The 24,685-nt window shown below is 36.3% G+C and overlaps 1 protein-coding gene across 1 annotated transcript in view; it reads left to right on the top strand.

Moving 5' to 3' along the window:
* The window catches only part of LOC148956194 (uncharacterized), a 41,138-nt gene that overhangs the window by 12,371 nt on the left and 4,082 nt on the right, over positions 1-24,685 (top strand). The window contains exon 4 of the mRNA XM_089089697.1: positions 24,025-24,257. Within this exon, the coding sequence (XP_088945823.1) occupies positions 24,025-24,257 (233 nt within the window). The remainder of the gene's footprint in view (positions 1-24,024; positions 24,258-24,685) is intronic.

Here is a 24,685-nt window from a genome sequence, read left to right as displayed (position 1 = left end):
TTTTGAGATGGCCATTTGTTGTCGTAGAAAGTTCAAAAAAGGCTCATTTGATTGGAAATTGAAAGCGCTACAGCCCTTTTTAATAGTCAAAGTGATTGGACGGCAACAAACCCCTTCCCCTAGGCCCATCCGTTCCAAAAAAATATCTAACAAAGTTTTGAGATAACCATTTGGTTGAAAGGTCTTTTGTAGTTGAAAGGCCTAGATATTATGTCTTTGAAGATGACCCCCCCCCATATCCCTGAGCAAAAGGGTTATAAATTATACACCGATAACATGTAAGGTTTTTAAGGAAAGGATGGTCGTAAGAACTCCGAAATGGGCTCATTTGATTGGAAATTGGAGGGGCTACTGCCCTTTTTAATAATCGAAAGTGATTGGAGGGCAACCAACCCCCCTGCCACGCCCATGATTTTTCCAAAGTTATCCAGTCAAAATTTTGAGATAGCCATGTTGTTCAACGTAGTTGAAAAGGACGGAAACTATGTCTTTGAGGATGATAATCTCCCCCCCCACAAGCGTAAGGGCAAGGGTTGTAAGTTATACCCTGAGGGCATATAAGGTTTTCTATAAAAAAAAGGCGGTCATATAAGATTCGGAGAGGACTATTGGATTGATAATCAGAAGTTCTAGTTCCCATTTTAAGAGACAAAGTGATCAGAGGGCAGCTACAGCCCCCCCCCGCCAATCATTCCCCCAAAACATTCAATAAAAATTTTGAGACGGCCATTTTGTTCAGAATAGTGAAGGCTCCAGTAGTTGTATATTTGGAGTTTACAACCCCCCCCCTACAGCCTTCTGTAGTGGTTGTAAAGTGGAAAATGGTTGTAAGTTTAAACATACCATTTAAACATACAATGTTTAAATGGAAAGGGTGGTGGTATAAACTTCGGAGGGGGCTCATTGGATAGGAGTCAGACATTCTGATGCCATTTATAAGAGTCAAAATAATAAGAGGGCAATTAGCCACCCCTCCCCTTACGGTCTATTTCCCAAATGCGTCCGATGAAAATTTTGATATAGACATTTGTTAAAAAGCAGTCCAAAGATCAAATAGCAAGGATTTTTGGGTTGACACAACCCCCCAGAGTCTGGGGGATAGGGTTGTAAGTTATGCTCCGGGGGAATATAAGATTTGTATGGAAGGTGTGGTTGTTTGAACTTTAGAGGAAGCTCACTTTATTTGAATGTATTTACGGCTATGTGTTTACGGCTAGTCAAAATGGCGTAAACCATGAATGACTGGGTATATCAGTTTGGAACTTTCAGGAATTGGTAAGGGAGATGATCATAAAGGGAATATTTGTATGCTACCACTGCTACTACAATTACCACTAGTCCCCGGCGTCGCACCTATAAGGGAAGTCCGGCACGATCATTGTTGACCGGAAACGTTAATATTTTGATCAGTCTTTCTCAAATCCTATCTTTAACTTACAACAGATTCCGGCCTGTTCGTGAATTCATGAAATGGGGTGCTACCACAAGCACTAAACGTCATAAGATTTAACCGTCAGAACCTACTAACCATCATAACATTGACAAAAAATGTATAAGTTTATATAATAGTAAGAAGTATATAATAGTTTAGAAACAAATTTCGGCAATATATTTGCACATCACGGGGTAGGAGTAAGGCATAGCATATATTAAATACGTAACCTAACCTAATCTAGGTACCTTTTCCCCCTGAACCCAAAAAAACCAAATTTTTAGAATTTTAGATGTTATGACTGTTTGAGGTTCTGATGGATTTTTTTGTCGATGTTATGATGGATTTTGTCGATGTCCTGACGTTAGTAGTCCTGACGGTTAGATGTTATGACGCCTTCTTGTTAGACATTATGACTTCTAAAGTTGACCTGAAAAATAAAACTTGATATCGTTCCTATAAGATTCTACCTATGCTCTTTGACAACCTAGATACATTTACACTCTTTTTATTTATTTAAATTATAAGAGCAGATGTAGTAATAGAAGTTGTCCCATAGATAGAATCTTTAGGGAATGATATTAAGGTTTATTTTTCAGGTCAACTTTAGGAGTTATAAAATTAAATTAGAAAATATTGTTGGTGAAAGGATTAAAAATCATTGAAAAAGTTTCTCCATCAGACAAATAGCAACCAAAACTATGGAGCCTTATAGAAAAAACTGAAAATATATAAAATATTGTTTTTTCCATGAAAAAGACTTTGTGAATAGAAAACGAACAGACGTTAATTAAAAAAAAAACTGTTTCCACAAAACAAGCTTTTCAAAGAAAAGTAAAGAGCTCCATTAAGCCAAAACTAAACATAAATAAAGTCAAATAATCTTCCAAGCGTAAAACTACCACAAATCACTTTAATTACTTTAGTTTCTGTTCGTTTTTTATTGACTTAGTCTATTTCTTGGAAAAAAGAATATTTTATATCTTTTCAGCTTTTTCTATAAGAATCTACAGTATGGGTTGCTATTTGTATGTTGGAGAAATTTTTTTTATCAATTTTTGATCCTGACACAAACAATATTTTTTTGTTTAAATTTATAGCTTCTGAAGTTGACCTGAAAAATAAAACTTAATATCATTACCAAAAGATTCTATCTATTCTCTTTGACAACCTGGATACACTTACACTCTTTTTGTTTATTTAAATTCTAAGAGCAGAAGTGATAATAGTAGTATCCCTAAAAATTTTAACTTATTATCCCAGATGTTCTCAATATATTACTGAGGTGTCTTATTGGCAACCATAAACACAATGCCTTTTGATTTATTTTAAAGCGACATTTAGTTTTAAAGCATTATGACCCAATTGCACAATTGTGGGGGGTTGAAATGCCTAATATCCCTATTGGCACAGTTGCTGGACCGTTCTACTATACTGAACAAAATGGCGATCTCAAAATTTTTACTGGATGCGTTCAGAAAATGAGTGAATTTGAGAGAAGGGCTGTTTGCCCTCGAATCCCTTTTTACTCTTAAGAACGGCACCAGTACGTTTAATTTGTTTCAAATTAGCTCCTTCAAAAGTTTCAATGATATTTCTAGCTATTATAGAGTGGCTCTGCCTCTGATATTGCTTATATGCCCTTTTGAAAACGTACATGAATATAATTTTTCGTTTAAAGTCCTAAACGTTTCCTAAAACTTTCATTTTAATACCCTTAGCATCATTAGTTACAGTAAATGTAATAGTAGCATTAAAAGTACTCATATAGTGCCTTCTGGCTAGTTCAAAACCCCCCACAACCTACCCTTATAGTTCAAATTAATAATATGAGTTGTTCTTCAGATATTGTTTTGTCGCCTTTGTGAAAGTCCACATGCTCATAATTTGTTTTAATTTATTTCAACATCCTCCTAAATATTCCTCAAAAGCTTCACCTTAATACCCTTCGCTTGCGCAGTAGCAATAGTTGTATCAGCACTAGTAAAAGTATGTACACAACACCTTTGGTTTCTTCAACATCCCCTTCAACACACGCTGAAAGTCTTAGCTTAATAAATACCATGAACGGTTCCTGAAGCATTTCTGATTCGTCCGCTGGACAACCTGTGTGGGCATAGTGTGTTTCGAATTATTCACATACAGTTTCTATATTCCCAAAAATGTTTGCCTTTATATCATTAGTTTTAATATCAGTTTTAGAAGTAATAGCAGTAGAATTAATTGCAGTAGCCTAAGCTTTAGTGGCAGTAGTAGCAATAGAGGTAGTAATAATAGTAACAGCAGGAAAAGTATGAGTAGAAGCTGTAGCATTGGGATGCAAATACTTTCTTTTGGTTAGTTCAACATCCCTCACAACAAGCCCTGTTACTTTCAACTTCACACACCAAACGGTTCCTAAGACAGTGATGTATACCTTTTTGACAACCTGCATACAGAGGGCGTGTTCTGATTCAGTTCATCTTCCTCCTCGAGATTTCTTGAAAATTTCCCCTTATTCCCTTTGATAATAGTAGTCATAGTAGTAGTATTGATAACGGTAACGATAACGTTACCGTTATAACGTTTGATAACGGTAGTACTACTAGCAGCAGTAGCATTAACCTATTGCCTTTTGGTATTGCCTTTTGGTCACTAGAACATCCCTCTCATCAAGTCCTGGAAGCTTAAACTTAATACAATTAGCCATTACTACGATATTCCTGATATGTCCTTTTGATAACCTCTATGTTCATATACTTCTTGAAATTTTCATCTCGTTGCTCTTAGTCCTACAAGTAGTTGCGATAGAAGTAGTAGTAGTATTAGTAGTAATAGTAAATGTAGCAATGACAGTAGTGTGAACATATTGCCTTTTGGTGAGATGATCTTTCCCTTTAAGTAATCTCTGAAAGTTCCAACTTAATACCCAAATGAGTTCTTGAGATACGCTATTTTGACAATGTGCATGCACACAGCGTCTTTAGACTTAGTTCAAATTTCCCATGAATACTGTAAATGAAGTATTGTGATAGAAGTAGTGGTGGTAGTTTTAATAGTATTGGTAGCATGCAAATAATGCCTTTTTGATCATCTCTATTCGATCGCTCTGAATCTTAAAAGCACGCTAGAACTTCTGATTACCAAACCCATGAGCCCCCTCTGAAGTTTATACAATCACCTTTCTATATAAACCTTATATGCCCCCAGGGCATAACTTAAAACCCTTGCCCTGAGAGCTTAGGAAGGGGGTTATCATCCTCAAAGACATAATTTCAGAACCTTTCAGCTACGTTGAACAAAATGGCTATCTCAAAATTTTGATTGGATGTGTTTGGGGAAATGGGGGCGTGGGAGGGATTTTAATTGTCCTCCAAGCACTTTCTACTATTAAAAAGGGCAATAGCCCTTTCAATTTCCAATCAAATGAGCCTTTTTTCAAGTTTCTACGACTACTTCGTCGATACGAAGTGACCTGGTCAAAAACAAACCAAAAAAACAAAAAATAAATAAATAATACATTGTACCCATATCGCTCTTTACCTAGGCAGCGCTAATACGCTGCCTACGATTGGATCTTGAGATTGGTATAATGTATTTCTAAAATAGTAAGTGTATATTCTAGACGATACCATATGGATTCTAAGTATTTACAACATTTTGAGAACATACTTCTTACTTAGTTGAATATTTCTCTTATATTTCAAATTTGGACATTGTTGTTAAAAATTATTTTTAACAACGTCTAGCGAAACTTAGGAAAAATATAGTTTAAGTTCTCACAAACATCAAGTATTTGTAAACTAAGCTGAATCTGGTACTTCTCTTACGATATTGATTCTGGAAAAGAGACGAATTTAGTGTTTTCAATCATTTTGTGGTGGCAGTTTCTGCCATCGCTGAAACAGGATTTTATCAGGGTTTGACGAAATATTTGAATGACCAAGTAGACTGCAAAATGGTGTCGTTTCTACTTTACTAGATGATGATGAAGCCCAGAAACTTATACAAAATGTAAATTGAGAAATATCAATCAGGATAGAAAAAAACGGGTTATGAAGCGCCAAATGCCAGTTAGAATTTGAAACACAAAATTACAAGGGCTTGGATTAATAAAGAATACTATAAGTGGGTCTGCCAGCATCACTTTGGATATTAGACCTTAGAATACCACAGCTGTTGATCTGTCTTGGAAGTACTCTAATCATTTGTTCTTCAAAACCCCATTTTTATACCAAGAAACATTTCTGCAGAAACATAGAAGATTTTTTTCCCGGACACAGTTGCCATGTTAGTCAATCCAATCCCTGCCCCCTCCTTTGTTTTAACAAACGTTTTGCAATTTTTATTTTCATATTTTTGTATTCATTTTTTTGTAGCCTCTTTTTTCTTTCTTTTACTAAATTGTGTTTTTTCCCACGAGGATGGATTATCTTTGAATTTTTATTTGTTTAACTTTCGTTGTAAATTTTGGTTTTTGTAATTGTTAGTCCTTTAACGTTTTTATTCTTTTTGACATATTGATTTGTTTTGTTTTTCATTTTTTGATCAATGGAGCCTGAAGTAAGAATTTGGCTGTTTCTGGGCTGATGATGGTAATTTTTCAAAAATAAGATCTTCTTTTCTAATATATGTTTACTTCCTTACTAGATTTTCTATATACAAATCCAAAGTCTACGTCTACTACATCAACCGCCGCCTCTAGATCTACCTCTACTTGAGCTTAACTGTAACACATTTGTATATTTCTCCCTCTTTTCTGTTCTATGGGCATTTGTTTTTGTTGTTGAAAAATTGCTCATTCTTGCTAACAGTATCATATTTTTGGTCGAGACACTGATTTGTGCCCACTGCTCTTTATACACTTTTATCCAACCTGAGTAGTAGTCGGGCCATAGTGATTTTAAATGCGCCAAACCCCGGATTTTAAATGTGCCCTGCTTATAAAGACATCCCTACCTGTAGTTTTAAATGTCCTAACAGCTGGGATTCTGCAACATCCAGGATTTCCGTGACGCCATGAAAGACACACCCCTGTTTTAAATGGTCAGGTGTTACGTCAATGTTTACTTTTGGGAAGACACGTCTCCGGATTACATGCGGTCCCTGTTTTAAATGGTCAGGTGTTGCGTCAATTCTCACATTTGGAAGACAGGCCCCAGGATTTTAAAAACATCCCTGTTTCCATGGGAGCCAGCATGTGTTATGTCAATGTTTACATTCGGTTGCTACGTAATTGGGAGCTAAGGGTGATGTTTGGCTTAGTAGATTTATTTGGAATTACGCAATGACAGCGCACACGTTACGTAATGACAATGCACATGTGGTTGCTACGTAATGACAGCACCAACGTGGGTATTACGTAATGACAGGGCAAAACTGGTGTTACGTAATGGCAGCACACACATCAGTGTCACATAATACTTTTTGAGATTTCATTTTCTTTCAGTGCATTTTTTGTCGAGACATTCAAAGCGTTTTTTTTTTCATTCGAGGCTTTTTTCCTTTCAAGGCGTTTTTTGTCTTTAGTTCTTACGCAATGAGAAATGTTTAAATGCGAATCTTTTTTCTCTTCAATAGCAAAACTCAGAACTGAAGGGTAACCTTTTTTTTATTCTTTGGGAATCAAATCCAGAATTAAAGCGGAGAATTTTCTCTTCTTCGGAAAAATTCAGAATAGAAGTTTAACATTTTACTCTGGAAGAATTCAAAAGAGAACTTGAAATTTTCTTCTCTTCCTTGAGAAAATTCAAAATTGAAGTGGAACTTTTTCCTTCTTAGTGGAAACTCAGAAGTCAAGGGTAATTTTTTTTTCTGTTCATGGGAAAAAATTCAGAATTGAAGTGGAGCATTATTCTTTGAAAAAAATTCTCAATCGAAGTTCAAATTTTTCTCTTCTATGGAAAAATTTCGAAAGACAACTTGAACTTTTTTCTCTTCCTTAAGAAAATTCTAAGGTGAAATGTAACTTTTTACTTCTTTGGAGAAACTCAGAGCAGAACTTGATCTTTTTTCTTTTTTTTAAGAAAATTAAGTCTGTGCTACCTCTGTTGATGTTTCAAAGTGCATTCTGGAAGTTTTTTATTTGTAACGTATAACTTTGGGATAATTTTGTTGTGTTGTGTCGTGGTTTATCTTGTTTGTGCTACCTCTGTTAATGTTTCAAAGTACATTCTGGAAGTTGTTTATTTGAAACTTATGACTTAGAATATTTTTATAGTGTTGTCTCGTGGTTTATCTTGTCTGTGCTATCTCTATTGATATTTCAAAGTGCATTTTTGAAGTTTTTCGTTTGAAGCCTATGACTTAGGATATTTCTTGTAAAGTTGTGTCGTGGTTTACCTTGACTGTCCTACCTAAGTTGCTGCTTGAAAGTGCATTTTGCAAATTTTTACCTCAGTTGATGTTTCAAAGTGCATTTTGGAAGTTTTTCGTTTGAAACGTATGACTTAAGATATTTTGTAGTGTTGTGTCGTGCTATATTTTGTCTGCGCTGCCTCAGTTAATGTTTCAAAGTTCATTTTGGAATTTTTCGTTTGAAAAGTATGACTCAGGATATTTTTGTAGTGTTGTGTCATGGTTTATCTTGTCTTTCAAAGTGCATTTTGGACGTTTTTCGTTTGAGACGGATGACTTATGATATTTTGGTAGTGTTGTGTTGTTGTTTGTCTTGTCTCTGCTACCTCAGTTGATGTTCCAAAGTGCATTTTGGAGGTTTTTTGTTAGAAAAGTATGAATTAAGATATTTTTGTAATTTTGTGTCGTAGTTAATCCTGTGTGTGCTACCTCAGTTGATGGTTCAAAGTGCTTTTGGAAGTTTTTCGTTTGAAACATATAACTTCAGATATTTTTGTAGTGTTTTGTCGTGCTCTATCTTGTCTGTCCTGCATCAGTTGATGGTTCAAAGTGCATTCTGGAAATTTTTCGATTGAAACGCATGACTTAGGATATTTCTGTAGTATTGTGTCAGGGTTTATTTTGTCTGTACTACCTCAGTTGATTTTTCAAAGTGCATTTTGAAAGTTTTTCATTTGAAACCTATCACTAAGGATATTTTTGTAGTGTTTTGTCGTGGTTTATCTTGTCTGTGCTACCTCAGGTGATGTTTCACAGTGCATTTTGGAAGTTTTTCGTTTTAAACGTATGGATTAGGGTAATTTTGTAGTATTGTGTCGTGTTTCTTGTCTGTGCTACCTCAGTTGATATTTCAAAGTGTATTTTGAAAGTTTTTGTTTCTAAACTATAACTTAGGATATTTTTGTAGTTTTGTATCGTGGTTTATAATGTCTGTGCTACCTCAGTTGATGTTTCAAAGTTGTTTTAGAAGTTTTTTCGTCTGAAACCTATGACAGAATATTTTTGTAGTGTTGTGTCGTGCTTTACCTTGTCTGTGCCACCTCAGTTGATGTTTCAAACGGCCTTTTGGTATTTTTTCGTTTGAAACCTATAACTTAGGATATTCTTGCAGTGGATGTGTTATCTGTGAATTATTTCGTTTGAAACGCATGACTTAAGATATTTTTGTAATGTTTCGTCGTGGTTTATCTTGTCTATACTACCTGTGCTGTTACTACCTCGGTTGATGTTTCAAAGTTAATTTTGGAAGTTTTTCGTTTGAAATGTATGACTAAGGATATTTTTTTAGCGGTTTGCCGTGCTTTATCTTGTCTGTTCTACCTCAGTTGATATTTCAAAGTGCATTTTGAAAGTTTTTCCTTTGGAAAGTATGACTTATGACATTTCGTAGTAATGAATCGTGGTTTATCTTGTCTGTGCTACCTCATTTGATGTTTCAACGTGCATTTCGAAAGTTTTTCATTTGAAGCCTATGACTTAGAATATTTTTGTAGAGTTTCGTTGTTGTTTATCTGATCTGTGTTACCTCAGTTGATTCTCCAAGGTGCATTTTGGAAGTTTGTCGCTTGAAACGTATAACTTAGGAAAATGTTGTAGTCTTGTGTCGTTTTTATCAGGTCTGTGCTACATCAGTCGATGTTTCAAAGTGAATTATTGAAGTTTTTCGTATGAAACTTATGACTTAAGATATTTTTGTACTGTTATGTCATGGTTTAGCTTATCTATGCTACCTCAGTTGATGTTTCAAAGTGCATTTTGTAAGTTTTTTTTTGTTTGAAAAGTATGACAGGATATTATTCTAGTGTTGTGTCATGGTTTGTCTTGTCTGTTCGACCTCAGTTGATGTTTAAAAGTGCAATTAAGAAGTTTTTCGTTTGAAACGTATGATTTATGATATTTTTGTAGTGCTGTTCCTTGGTTTATCTTCTCTGTGCTACCTAAGCTGATGTTTCGAAGTGCATATTGGAAGTTTTTCGTTTGAAAGGTATTACTTAAAAATTTTTTTTAGTCATGTGTCGTGGTTTATCTATTTGTGCTACTTCAGTTGATGTTTCAAAGTGCATTTTGGCAATTTTTCGTTTGAAACGTACACCTAGGGATATTTTGTACTGTTGTGTCGTCGTTTATCTTGCCTCTGCTACCTCAGTTGATGTTTCGAAGTGAACTTTGGAAGTATGTCGTTTGTAACGTTTGACTTAGGGTATTTTTGTAGTCGTTTTTGATAATTTATCTTGTTTGTGCTACCGCAGTTGATGTTTCATAGTGTATTTTGGAAGTTTTTTGTTTGAAAGGTATGACTAAGGATATTTTTGTATTGTTGTTTCGTGCTTTATCTAGTTTTTTCTACCTCAGTTAATATTTCAAAGTGCATTTTGAAAGTTTTTCATTTGAACCGTATGACTTAGGATATTTTTGTAGTGCTGCTCCGTGTTTTATCCTGTTTGTGCTACGTATGACTAAGGATATTTTTGTAGTTTTTTTTTGTCGTGGTTTATCTTGCCTGTGCTACCTCAGTTGATGTTTCAAAGATCATTTTGGAAGTTTTTTTTTGTTTCAAAAATATGACTTAGGATATTTTTGTAGTGCTGTGCCGTGGTTTATCCTGTCTGTGTTACCTCAGTTGATGTTTCGAAGTGCATTTTGGCAATTTTCTGTTTGAAACGTAGGCCTAAGGATATTTTTGTAGTCACTTCTCGTGGTTTATCTTGTTTGTGCTACCTCAGTTGATGTTTCATACAGCATTTTGAAAATTTTTTGTTTCAGACCTATGACTTAGGATATTTTTGTAGTGTTGTGTAGTAGTTTATCTTGTCTGTGCTACCTCAGTTGATTGTTCAATGTGCTTTTGGAAACCTTTGCTTTAAAAAGTATAACTTTAGATATTTTTGTAGTATTGTGTCGTGCTTTATCTTGTCTGTTCTAACTCAGTTGATATCTCAATGTGCATTTTGAAAGTTTTGGTGTGGAAAGTATGACTATCCAAACTTTTCATACTTTATGCCTTTCCATACTTTTCAGTTGATGTTTCAAAGAGCTTTTGGAAGTTTTTTGTTTGAAACGTATAACTTCGGATATTTCTTGCAGTGGTGTGTCTTACTTTATCTTGTCTGTGCTACCTATATTGCTGCTTCAAAGTGCATTTAGGAAGTTTTTCGTTTTAAACGTATGGATTAGGGTATTTTAGTAGTATTGTCTCGTGCTTCTTGTTTGTGCTACCTCAGTTCATATTTCAAAGTGTATTTTGAAAGTTTTCGTTTCTAAACTATGACTTAGGATATTTTTGTAGTGTTGTGTCGTGGTTTATCTTGTCTGTTCTAGCTCATTTGATGTTTCAAAGTGCATTTTAGAAGCTTTTTTGTCTGGAACCTATGACAGGATATTTTTGTAGTGTTGTGTCGTGCTTTATCTTGTCTATGCTACCTCAGTTGATGTTTCAAAGTGCCTGCTGTAAGTTTTTCGTTTGAAACTTAAGACTTAGGATATTTTTGTAGTGCTGCTCCTTGGTTTATCTTGTCTGTGTTATCTGTGAATTATTTCGTTTGAAACGCATGGAAGGTCTTAGTTTGAAACGTATGGCTTTGGATATTTTTTGTAGTGTTGTGTCGTTGTTTATCCTTTCTGTGCTACCTCAGTTAATGTTTCAAAGTCCACTCTGGATATTTTTTGTTTCAAGGTTCAAGGTTTAATTTTAAAATATCTGTACAAAATAAACATAAATACAGGGTAAACGCTGGAGACACAAGGTCGAATGGCAAAAACCCGGTACATTAATCGGAATAAACCTGTTTGACAACAAAAAAATAAATAAGAGTTATTCCATGACTCACCAATGGACGGAAACCCACCCCACAAACCCACCGACACCAGGCAAAGATCCACCGAAAATACCAATAAAAAAAAACAACGGGCGAATAAGGGTAACCGATAACCGGCATCTCACAGGGCAAAACACCCAACAAAACAATATTATCAAATGTACCCAGATTTTTAATATATTATTAATTCTTAAAATTATTTATAAGGATAGAATGACGTTGCTTTTTTATATTTGGAAGAGATTTGCTGCAATCAATAAATGGTAGATGAAGACACCATGAACCCGTGATTGAAAATAATTGCGAGAACCGTGATCTCTCAGTGCTTAATTTTAGGTGCTGAATGTTCCATTTATGTCGGGTTTCATAAGAATGGGCATGTTGCACAGGAAAAAAATTATTCGAACGAAAGTACGCAGGTATTTCCGACCGGTCATATTTTACCTTAAATAAAAAAGAATTAAGGGTGAATATCTGTGAAACAGGCAAAATATTAGTTAGAAGATATAGAGTTTCAGTTTTACTCTTATTAGGATACGAAGATGGTGATGGTAAATATTTCTTTAAAATTAGAAGAGCCCGGTTTTGAAGAATTTGTATCGGTTTCACATGACATCTGAATGTTGCCAAATATATCAGAGGACAATACGTAAGATGGGAATGAACCAACGCAAAATAAATTAGACGTAGGATTTCATATGGAAAAAAATGCTGAAGCCTTCGCATTATACCAACCCCCTGAGCAACTTTAACCCGTAATCTATTACAATGTTCTTTATATGACAGATTTTCATCAATAATAATACCCAGATACCGGAGCGAAGTTACCCTTTGAATTTGAATATTTTTAGCATGATCAAATATTGTTGAAATTCCTTGGGCATTCTGCCCAATTATACTATAAATGATAAATTTGGTTTTTGATGCATTTAATGACAAACGATTAGCTTTTAGCCATACAAGAAGTTATGAAAATACGATTTGCAGCTTCTCTTTGAGGTCCTCTTCCGAATATTCAGTAAGTGATGATCCGGTATCATCAGCGAAAAGAACATTCAGACCAAGGTTTTCTGTCGCTGATGGAAGGTCATTTATGTATATTATAAAAAGCAGTGGTCCCAGGATTGAACCTTGCGGGACACCAATATTTGACAACAGACATGGATCCGAAACTGTGTCGTTGATCATAGTCACTTGGGAGCGACCACTTAGGTAAGATGCGACAAAATCGTGCACTGGTCCTTGTATCCCACCGTGGTTTAATTTGTACAACAATATTTCATGGCTTAACAAATCGAAGGCCTTCTCAAGGTCCAAAAATATACTCGCCGGGATCCACTTTTTTTCCAGACACTCGTGAATAAATTGTACCATAGTTAATATAGCATCCTGCGTACTATTCCATTTTCTAAATCCATATTGAGTTTTTGAAAAATAATCTTTTGAACAGAGAAAATTATACATTCGATTATAAAAACATCGCTCCATTACTTTAGAAAACCCGAAAGGATAGAAATGGGTTTACAATTCGAGAAATTATTCCGACCACCACTCTTATACAGTGGTAACACTTTCATTTTTTTGACAAAATCCAAAACATCTTCCAATCTAAATGACATATTTATTTAATGACACATAATTTTATCAATACTATTTAAAATGGCTGTAACAATATTGGTCGATGACTCATCAATCCCCGGGGAATTTCCATTATTTAAAAGCTTAACAACCTTAGCAAGCTCTTTTTGTGTTACCGGAGTTAAAAACATATAATTCTCAGAAGGACTTCCTAGGTACCTAGGATAATTACATTGCCCATCGGACATATTATGTTGGAGCTTATTAGCTATTGACTGCCCGATTGACACGAAATGAAAATTTATGTAATTTGCCATTTCTAGTTCCCTTTCAATTGTATTACCATGGGCATCCCGTATTTTTGATGGTGAAGAAGACGTCCGCGATCGATTTAAACATGAGTTGATTAGTTCCCAAGTTTTCTTTGGGGACTTACTTACTTCATTAAAAGAATCGAAATAAAATTTCATTTTAGTATTGCGTATTATTTTTGAAAGTAGGTTTTTATAATTTTTGAAGGTTCTTCTATTTTCTTCACTTTCGAAAGATATTAGAGTTTTATAGAGACTGTTTTTATGTTTTATTGACGTCAAAAGGGCTGGCGATATCCATGGTTGGATGGGTTGATTATATTTCCGTTTTCTTTTTTTACTCTTGGGCACGACTCATCAAGTGCAGCATGAAATCCCTCTACAAAATAATCCGTCGCAGAGTTTATTTCATCAGCATCAAATACAGGAGACCAATCAGTTAAATTCAGTTTATCCTTTAAACATACTAGATTTTTGTATTAATAATCCGGGTTGCTGTTTCTGGTGATTTTATTTTATGAATCTGGTATCTCACATCAGAAAAAAAATGATCAGAGAAATCCGTCAGAACAACCTGTGAAGACGTGGCTGGTGTTGTTAAAAATATGTTGTCAATGAGAGTTGCACTAGTCGATCCAACACGCGTTGGAATTGTACACGAAGGAATTAGGGAATTCGATGACATTAATGTAATAAATCCTGTTGTATGGGTATTTTCTTTAAATTCCAGTAGATTTATATTAAAATCCCCTATAACCACAACATCCTTATCGTCCAAAGATGCTAGTAAAGACTCCAGAGATTGCAAAAAAAGCGGTATTAGGGCTGACGGGGGGTTACACACAACACAAACTTAAATTTTTTAGTCCCAAGCCGACATTCAACAGCCAGTATTTCACACACTTTTTCAACATTATATTTTTCCAGTTCTGGCAGTCGCTCAAACTGCGCTCCATCATTCAAAATAACCCAAGGCCACCTTTTTCATGGACTAGTCGATTCTTATCAACGAATTTATATCCCGGGATTTTCACATTATAATGTGTCTTATCATTAATAAATGTTTCACAAATCCCCAAAATGTCAATTTGATTTGCTGGCAATAAATTTGTTAGTTCATCAATAGAACTCATGAGTCCTTGTACATTCAAAAACCCCATTCGCAATGAATTATCTTCCAGTCTGTTTATTTCATCAGGAGAAACGTACGATGACGGTTTTATTTTAGAAAAAGTGTTGTTTTCTCTTTGACCGAATACATGAAAAGTTTCAGAAAGTAAATATAGGTTAAGGGGTTTCCCCTCCAAAGCCACCAGTCTATCGGTCCCCCCCGCACCCGCAAACTTCAAAGTCAACTAAGTAATATTCGAAAGATCCCACCCCGAGCCAACAAGCCCACGTGATAAGGAGCCCGTACTACTGCCGATTCTTGAAAACCTACTATGCTTATCATCCTTGAAGAAGATCCAAGTTGAGAAGGTATAAGTAGAACAGAAATAACTGAGGTAGAAATAATCAAAATAAACTTGAACCGAGCTAGCCTAAATGACACATCAAAATAAAAAATCAACATATCTCAAACACAAAAACGAAACAATTATCAATCTAGAGCGGGATTGATCTAACATCATACACTAGTCGCCTTTAATATTTCTTATGCTTTTGCCCACTGCGACTCAGAATCCGATTTATACTCTAGCCAGAGTTTAGCCCCTTTTTTGTTTAACTCGTGTGAGTTGTGCGGATCCATTCTCACGCATTTCCTTACCCTTAGACAGTAACTCGTTTCTAATAGAGTTTAATTTGGGTGGCAAGTCCTTGCAAATCCAGACCCCAGTTCCTTTCAGCTTTGAATTGAACTGAACATTGATAGAATATCTTTTTCTGTCGACACTTTTACGAAAACTGGAGGGGTGATCGGCTTACGGCTAGACACATTTGACTTCTGAGGCACCCGGTTGCACTGTGATATTTGGATTTTATCCGTCATTTCCATTTTTGATGTTTGTAACGTAGACACATTCGTGAGAACTGACTGTTGGTTTTTCTCTTTCGGTTATCCGAAGATGATTAAGTTAAGTTTTCGGTCTTTTACTTCGATTTCCAGCAGTTTCATTTTGATTGTATCAAACTTTGACGTTTGCTCCTCAAGCTGGCTTTCTAGACTAGCAATCTTCGCATCACGAGACTTCGATTCATTTTTCAAAGTCTGAACTTCATCCGAAATCGAGGACAGTGTAACGGCAAACTCTTTTTGTTGGTAAATTATGAGATCCAGTTTCTATCCCAGTCTCTTCCTTCCATCATCAAAAGCTGTCTGGATGACTTACAACACATTTCTTCAGCTATAAAATTCACTCTCAGGTGAGATTTATGTTTAAACTTAGAACTTCATCAAATACAGACTTATTAGCAAGTACATTTTGGCAATTTTCTGTTTGAAACAGAATATTTTTGTAGTCGCGTCTCGTGGTTTATCTTGTTTGTGCTACCTCAGTTGATGTTTCAAAGTGTATTATGGAACTTTTCCATTTGAACCGTGTGACTAAGGATATTTTTGTAGTGTTGGGTCATGGTTTATCTTGTCTGTGCTACCTCAGTTGATGTTTCACACAGCATTTTGGAAATTTTTTGTTTGAGACCTGTGACTTAGGATATTTTTGTAGTGTTGTTTCGTAGTTTATCTTGTCTGTGCTACCTCAGTTGATTGTTCAAAGTGCTTTTGGAATTCTTTTCTTTGAAACGTATAACTTCAGATATTTTTGTAGTGTTGTGTCGTGCTTTATCTTGTCTGTTCTAACTCAGTTGATATCTCAATGTGTATTTTGAAAGTTTTTGTTTGGAAAGTATGACTTTCCAAACTTCTCATACTTTATGACTTTCCATACTTTTCAGTAGATGTTTCAAAGAGCTTTTGGAAGTTTTTTGTTTAAAACGTATAACTTCGGATAATTCTTGCAGTGGCGTGTCGTACTTTATCTTGTCTGTGCTACCTAGGTTGCTGCTTCAAAGTGCATTTAGGAAGTTTTTCGTTTTAAACGTATGGATTGGGGTATTTTTGTAGTATTGTCTCGTGCTTCTTGTCTGTGCTACCTCAGTTCATATTTCAAAGTGTATTTTGAAAGTTTTTGTTTCTAAACTATGACTTAGGATATTTTGTAGTTTTGTTTCGTGGTTTATCTTGTCTTTGCTCTCTCATTTGATGTTTCAAAGCGCATTTTAGAAGTTTTTTCGTCTGAAACTTATGACAGGATGTTTTTGTAGTGTTGTGTCGTGCTTTATCTTGTCTGTGCTTCCTCTGTTGATGTTTCAAAGTACCTGATGGAAGTTTTTCGGTTTGAAACTTGAGACTTAGGATATTTTTGTAATGCTGCTCCTTGGTTTATCTTGTCTGTGTTATCTGTGAATTATTTCGTTTGAAACGCATGGAAGGTTTTAGTTTGAAACGTATGACTTAGGATATTTTTGTAGTGTTGTGTCGTTGTTTATCCTGTGTGTGCTAACTCTGTTGATGTTTCAAAGTACATTCTGGATGTTTTTTGTTTGAAACGTATGACTCAGGATATTTCTTGTAGTGTTTTGTCGTGGTTTTTCTTCTCTCTGCTACCTCAGCTGATGTTTCAAAGTGTATTATGGGAGATTTTCGTTTGAAACTTATGACTTATGATATTTTTTTAGTTTTGTTTCGTGATTTATCTTGTCAGTGCAACCTCAGTTGATGATAAAAAGTGCATTCTGGATTTTTTTCGATTAAAAAATATTGACTTACTTGACTTAAAGCTCTTGCTTGGCAGCGTCGATAGCGTAGAGGGAACCAGCCGTCAGCGCCGTTAGTAATTTCTAGAGTGGCCTGTTTTGGGTGAGGATAGGAGCTTCAGTGGGATCAGTGCCTCACACTGTGAGTCGATCACGGATAGTATCCACCCATCTCATACGTGGTCTATCTTTGGGGCATTTCCAGCCGTTTGCAGTTCGATCTAAGACAAATATAAGTCGGGCAGGTGTTTCAGTGGGTCGGCAAAGTAAACGACCGTACCAGCACAGCGAGCGAGACTCAAGCTGTTTGGACAGGGGTGGTAAATTAAAGGACCTGAGGATATCCATGTTCCGTACCCTGTCGAGCCATCTAACGTGTTCATTTTTGCGTAATTGTTTTGTCTGGACAGCATCTACCTTCATCATCTGCGACTGCGTAGAAAGGTAAGTCTCTGACCAGTAAAAAACAACACTTGCTACAGAGGCAAAGTAGATACGACCTTTCGTCAGACGGCTGATCTGGTGTCTGTGGAATATTGATCTCAGTGGGTGGCCGAAAACGGTGTTCTCCTTTTCCATCCTTGCTGATATCTCTGCATCTAGATTTTTGTTTGAACAAACAATTGAACCAAGGTTGGTGAATTGCTTGACTATCTCAACATCTTGGCCACATACTTCTGAAGTTGTCAGAGGGCTGCATGATGTCTTGTCCACAGGTAATATTTTGGTCTTGGTCCAGTTTACATTTAAACCATGTTTTCCTGCAGCTAATGCTAGCGTATTCAGGGCAATTTTGATGTCAGTGAGATTTTTGCATACCAATGCAACATCGTCGGAGAAGTAGAAATCTGACAGAACTATTCCAGCAAAATCGATGCCAAACGGATTTGCCAGCAGTATTTTGTTGAGAATATGGTCCATGACACAGTTGAAGGTTTCAAGAGCAGCCGAACCGAACACCGTTGCCTTGCCGAACACCATTTCTAATTTGAAAATGTGATGAGAGCTGGCCACTTATGTATAGTTCTTTGAATAGATTGACAATTTTCTTAGGTACACCAGCAGATTGAAGGATCAACCACAGTGACTGTCGGTCTACAGTGTCATAAGCAGATTGAAAATAGACGAAGGCAAAGTATGCCTTCCTTTTATATTCTAAAGTGTTCTCTATCAGCTGTCTAATTGTATGGATTTGCTCAGTAGTGCACCTACCCGGCATTAATCCAGCTTGCTGCTGGCGACGAAGGGGATGGAGATACTTTATTGCCCGCATGAGGAGCAGCATGGCGTAGAGTTTACTGGGTACCGAGAGCAGAGTTATTCCACGATAGTTTTTACATTTTGCTTTACTTTCTTTCCTCTTATAGACTGGCACAAGTAAGCCTGTTCTCCTGTCTGAAGGTATTGTTTCAGAGCGCCACACAATATTAAACAGCACTCGTAGCCAGAGGGTCATGGATGGATCGCCATTTTTAAGGAGTTCTGATGTCAGGCCACATACTCCTGGCGCTTTATTGCTCTTCAGCTTTCGTGCTGCTTGAATTTCTTCTGCTGTAAATTCAGTGCCAACTGGGGCAGGTGTAGTATTCTTAGCCGCAACAGTAATCAGGTCATTAATTTGGTCAGGTGGGTCTAAGTTTAGTAGCTTCTTGAAGTCGTGTTCCCATTTGTGAAGGCACTGTGATTTGTCGCAAATATTTTTGCCACTGGTGTTAAGGAGAAACGACGTAGTTTGAGTGTATTGATCAGAGAGATTACGGAGGATCTTATATGTGGCTCCGATATATTTTTTTTGGCGGCCTCTTGTAGCATGCGTGCTTTTTTGTCAATAAAGGTCCTGCGGTCTTTGTGCAGCATGATGTTAGGCTCTTTATTTAATTGCCTATACGCTGTCAAGTCCCCGCGAAGGAGGGCTTCCCGTCTGCGATCAATAATGCCGAGCAACTCGTTGCTGATCCAGTCATTTTTCTTACGCTGCTTCATTCCAGCAACTCTAGTGGCAACTGCCAGAGCATTCTCTCTGAAGACCATCCATACACCTTCACTATCATTACATTGTGTAAGAACCTCAAATCTGTTGGATATTTCGACCTGATACTGCTTAGCTAAAGCGGGGTCTTACTGGATGCGGTAGGTATCACCTTTCCGAGGTTTTTGGTTGGCTTTTGTAGCTTTTAGGCGATGCCTGATTTTGGGTACAACAAGATGATGGTCAGACTTTCCAAGGTTGTCATCTCGGTAGGTACGACAATTTTGCACAGATGACAGCCATCGCCGGTGTATGATGATGTAGTCGAGTATCTTCTTCGTTGGTCCATCACTGCTATACCAGGTGTACTTGGCTATATTGGGTCTCTGAAGCCATGTGTTTGTAATGGTAAGATTGTGGGCGAGATAGCAGTTCAGTATTCTCTCTCCGTTGTCGTTTAGGCTATCTACTGTTACGAGTCCAACAGCAAAATCCCACAGGCCCGACTCATTTGAAATACTAGCATTCATATTTCCTAGAAGGACGAGGTAGTCATAGAGAGGTACTGACGAGAGCTCAGAACTTAAAAGAGTATAGAAGTCATCATTATCTTCTTTCTGAGATTCATTTGTGGGGGCATAATAGGTGATGATAGCTATTTTTCCATGTTTAACATCTAGCCTTGCTCTCAGGAGCCTGGGTGTTACTGGTGCGAATGACAGGAGGGCCTTGCGTGCGGCACTGTTCAGCACTAGGCCAATGCCTCCTCGTTTCTGATGACCACAAGCCCAAAGCAGTGTTCTTTAATTCTCTGGCTAATAGAAGCTTTGAACCGGTGGGGTTCAGTGTAAGAACATTCAAGGTGGCCCCATTGATGCCACTTTGGTCAACGATATTCAGAGAGAATCGTCCGTGGGCGGTCCGGGGTCGAGACAGGGTTTGAGATGATTTATCCAATGCTGAATTTCTGGTTCCATTCATAGCAATAGAAGTTTCAGGAGGAGGGCTGCCAATCCAACCATCCCTAGATGTAATTGTTTCTCTGGTGGCTAGCCAGATATCCAGAGGCACGTGGAGGTTCTTCTTCGTGAGCCAATTTGCATGGGAACTAACTCCGGACGAGCATCATTATTTCAATAAGTCACATTGAAAAATATGACTTAGGATGTTTTTGTAGTGTCGTGTCGGGGTTTATCTTGTCTGTACTACCTCAGTTGATGTTTCAAAATGAATTTTGGAAGTTTTTCGTTTGTTAACGTCCGACTTAGGATATTTTTGTAGCGATGTGTTGTGGTTTGTCTTGTCGGTGCTACCTCAGTTCATGTTTCAAAGTGCATTTTGGAATTTTTCGTTTGAAACGTATAACCTAGGATATTTTTGTATTTTTGTGAAGTGGTTTATCTTGTCTCTGCTACCTGAGTTGATGCTTTAAAGTTCATTTTGAAAGGTTTCCGTTTGAAACGTATGACTTAGGATATTTTTGTAGTGTTCTGTCGTGGTTTATCTTACCTTTTCTATCTCACTTGATGTTTCCAAGTGCATTTTGAAAGTTTTTCGTTTGAAACGTGTGACTTAAAATATTTTTTGTAGTGTTGTGTCGTGTTTTATCTTGTCTGTGCTACCTCGGGTGATATAGGATATATAGGCTATATACCCTATTGGATATGATATTTTATGTTTTAATAATGTTGTAAATTTGTTTTTTTTATTAACAAATTTTGTATGTACAATAGCCTGTGTTTTTTCTAGCTTTATTGTTTAGGATGAAACTTCAATAGATAATGATTTACGTAAAGAATTATCTAAAACCAAAACTATGTAACATCTGCTGTCTAGGTCCTGTTAGAAAGTCAATGGCATTGTAATGCTTATGTGCTCTGATGTTAAAATTATTTAATTGAGTCAGTAAAAGGAAGAGGGGTCTCTTATTGCGTGGAACTGGTTATCATGAAGAAAGTATTTCTCGAAACAGAATATTAAAAATACGCTGCTGGTCAAACTGTCTAGGGCGCACTTCTATTGGATGGAAATAGCCTTTCGAGCCCTAACGGTGGCAAAATTATTAGAATATATTAGTCCTTAGCGAAAAATGTATTTAAAGAAAATGAAATCTCGAAAAATTTTATGTGACAACCCAGGCGTGTGTCCTCCTCAGTTAAAAGCAGGGGATCGCCCACGGACTCTGAAGAGATATATGACGTTAGAATGCGTCATCTGTAAACATTTCTCATTAAATAAGAGCTAGAAAAAAAAAACGCCTTCAAAGAAAAAAAGCATTGAAAGACAAAAAAAAAAAGGCCTTGAATGTCTCGACGAAAAATGCATTGAAAGAAAATGAAATCTCAAAAAGTGTTATGTGACATAGATGTGTGCGCCGTCATTACGTAACACTCATGTGTGCGTTATCATTACGTAATACCCGAGTGTGCACTATCATTACGTAACTTTCACGTGTGCACTGTCATTACGTAACATGTGCGCTTTCATTAAGTTATTCCCGATAAATCTACTAAGTCATACATTAACCTTAACTCTCAATTACGTAGCAACCGAATGTAGACATTGACGTAACACATGCTTGCTCCCATGGAAACAGGGATGTTTCTAAAATCCAGGGGTGCTTCTTCCCAAGGTAAACATTGATTTTAAACCTGACTATTTAAAGCAGGGACTACATGTATTCCGGACTCGTGTCTTCCCAAAAGTAAACATGGACGTAACACCTGGCCATTTAAAACAGGGATGTGTCTTCCATGGCGTCACGGGAATCCCGGATGTTGCTGAATCCTGGCTATGAGGACATTTAAAATACTGGAACATTTAAAACTACGGGTAGGGATGTCTTTAAAAGCAGGGCACATTTAAAATCTGGGGTATTGGCGTATTTAAAAACCATTATGGCTCGGCTACTAACTTGATTAATATTTGTTGTCGATATTCGGATTTATTTTCTTAGTCTCTCAATCATCTTTGTCTAAACGACGAGCACAGTGTACAAAAAATGCTGTTTTTAAATCTAATCATACTTTGAAATATTTTGCCGTGCCCCGAATAAGTATCATTTTAGTGATGGCAGGGTAAATAGTGTGCTTTTTAAAAATATACCTGATAAGTAGCTAAAGATGTACCAAAAAGGTACAGATGACCTAATTTACAATGAAAACAATAGCAGTGATCTTTCTTCTCAAAAAAGTGCAATATAATTCCTAAAGATGATACTTTTTTTAAACTCAGTTTGTTACTAATAGGTTTCAAGCAATAAGGCTCAAGGCATAAAAGAAAGACAAAAATAGAGACAGATAAATTGCTTGAATGATTACCATTCATAATGAAACATCAATTCCTAAGATATTTTTGTCTCAGTTACCCTGTAATTCTTTGTAGCTTTCCTTAATTAAGCTGAAGCACAGCTTACAAAATTGATTAACTGTGCAAAGTTTCTTTGTGTGGAGTGCAGTTGTGGATATGCTGTGTGGGGCCAATTTCCTTGTATATCACAAAATTGTAACTGTTGAACATGTCACAAAGGGGTTGGAACCCTTTTTTCCAACTTGAATAATATTCGTAGTCAACCTTTTGATATATTTTTTAGCCTCTCCGTCATCTTTTTTCAAACAACGAGAAAAGTGTGCAAAGGATGATGTTTTTACATCTGCTCTTGCATTGAAATAGTTTGCTGCATGTACAATGAATACCACTTTATTAGTGGTAGCGTTGATATTGAACTTCTTAAAAATATACCTGATGAGTTGCCAAAATGTACCAAAAAGGCACAGCTGACCCAATTTACAATAAAAAAAAACAACAACAACAACAACAACAAAAAGAAAAACAGCCGTGCTTTGTTTTGTCAAAAAAGAACACAAAATTCCTAAAGATGATACTTTTTGTAAACTCAGTTTGTTACAATTCATCATGAAAAATCAAAACGCATCATATTTTTGTCTCAGCTATCCTGTAATTCTTTGTCACTTTCCTTATTTGAGCTGAAGCAAAGCTGAAGCTTTACAGATGGGCTAAGCTGAGCAGACTTTCTTTATTTGGGGGTGGAGTTATGGCTGTACTACTTGGGGTCAATTTCCTTGTCATTTAACTGTTGAACATGTCAAAAAGATGTTGGAACCATTTTGTCTAGCTTGAATGATATTTTTAGGTTATCTTTTGATGTATTTTGAGCCTCTCCGTCATCTTTTTTTCAAAAAAGGAGAACAGTGTACAAAGGGTGCTGTCTTAAAATCTGCTCTATCACTGAAATATTTTGTCGTACCCCAAATAGATGTCATTTTGCAGGTGTTACTATTATACTTTCTAAAAGTATACCTGAGAAAACTATACCGAAAAGATATAAATAACATAATTTACACTGAAAATAATAGTCGTGCTCTGGGTTCTCTCAAAAGTGCACCTTATTTGAGCTGCAGCAAATCTTAAGATTTACAGAATGGATTAAGTTGTGCAGAGTTTGTTTTTGTGGGGGTCAAGAAAGTACAACAAAATTCCTCAACTGAACACTTTTTGTAAACTCAGTTTGTTACTAGTAGGTTGAAAGCCATAAGGTTTAAGTTGCGATATTCTTGTCTCAGTTACCCTATAATTCTTTGTCACCTTCCTTATTTGAGCTGAACTTTTACAAAATGACCATTTCTGTTTGTAACTTAATTGTGGAGGGAATCGACACACCTTTTGTGGCAATTCATTCTAGGCTTATTCTATCATTCTTTCTGTTAATATTAATTCTATTATTTTTGTCGAATCATTAAAGTATCCTAGTATTATTTCTTAAACCTTTACAATAAATTCCCTTCACAAGAACGACAATTATTTTAGGAAGTGTCACGCCAGCGCTATAGGAAGCCTGGTACCTTAAGCACCTACTCTCGTTCAGATAGCGCACCATCTTTTATAACTGGAGATGTAAGCATCTATCCCCCTGGGAAAATGCCAGCAAATCTTATATATGACGGCTCAATGGCATTTGAAACAGAGACAAGGGTAACAAAGATATCATTGCCTTCTCCTTTCTTGTTCACAGGGAAAATGCCAGCACTTGGCAAAGTCAAGTAAGTAAAGATTATACTTTCTTACTTTAGAAAGACATATTATTTTGACAGTTTTGATATTCGATACGATACTGTATTTGTACAAACCGTACCGATTAATCTCTTGACGAAAAAATTTTAACACTTGCTAAAGTCAAGTAGGTAGAGGTCCAACGACTTCTTAATAAAGAAGATCACCTTCTGAAAAACTTTTCCAGTGATTTTCCGATAATGATAGGTAGTGCACACAGTGTATGAATAAACGAAATAGAGTCTAGTGATTGTAAACAATGTTTATTGAGGAAATGTGTACATTGGGTCAATATAAATCAGCAAAGACTATGTTATTTTATCGTATGTTTTAAAAAAATTTTAATTTTAACTGGGCTCTGACATTTGATGCTAAACTTTGTATCATGCATGCATATTGGATCAGATTTGTATCAGAC

This window comes from Artemia sp. Qi Xiang Cuo, chromosome 1 (assembly GCF_049724085.1).
Source record: "Artemia sp. Qi Xiang Cuo chromosome 1, ASM4972408v1, whole genome shotgun sequence".
Classification (NCBI taxonomy): Eukaryota; Metazoa; Arthropoda; class Branchiopoda; order Anostraca; family Artemiidae; genus Artemia; species Artemia sp. Qi Xiang Cuo.
Note: the sequence above shows the minus strand (reverse complement) of the source record. Positions and strands in the feature narration are given on the sequence as shown.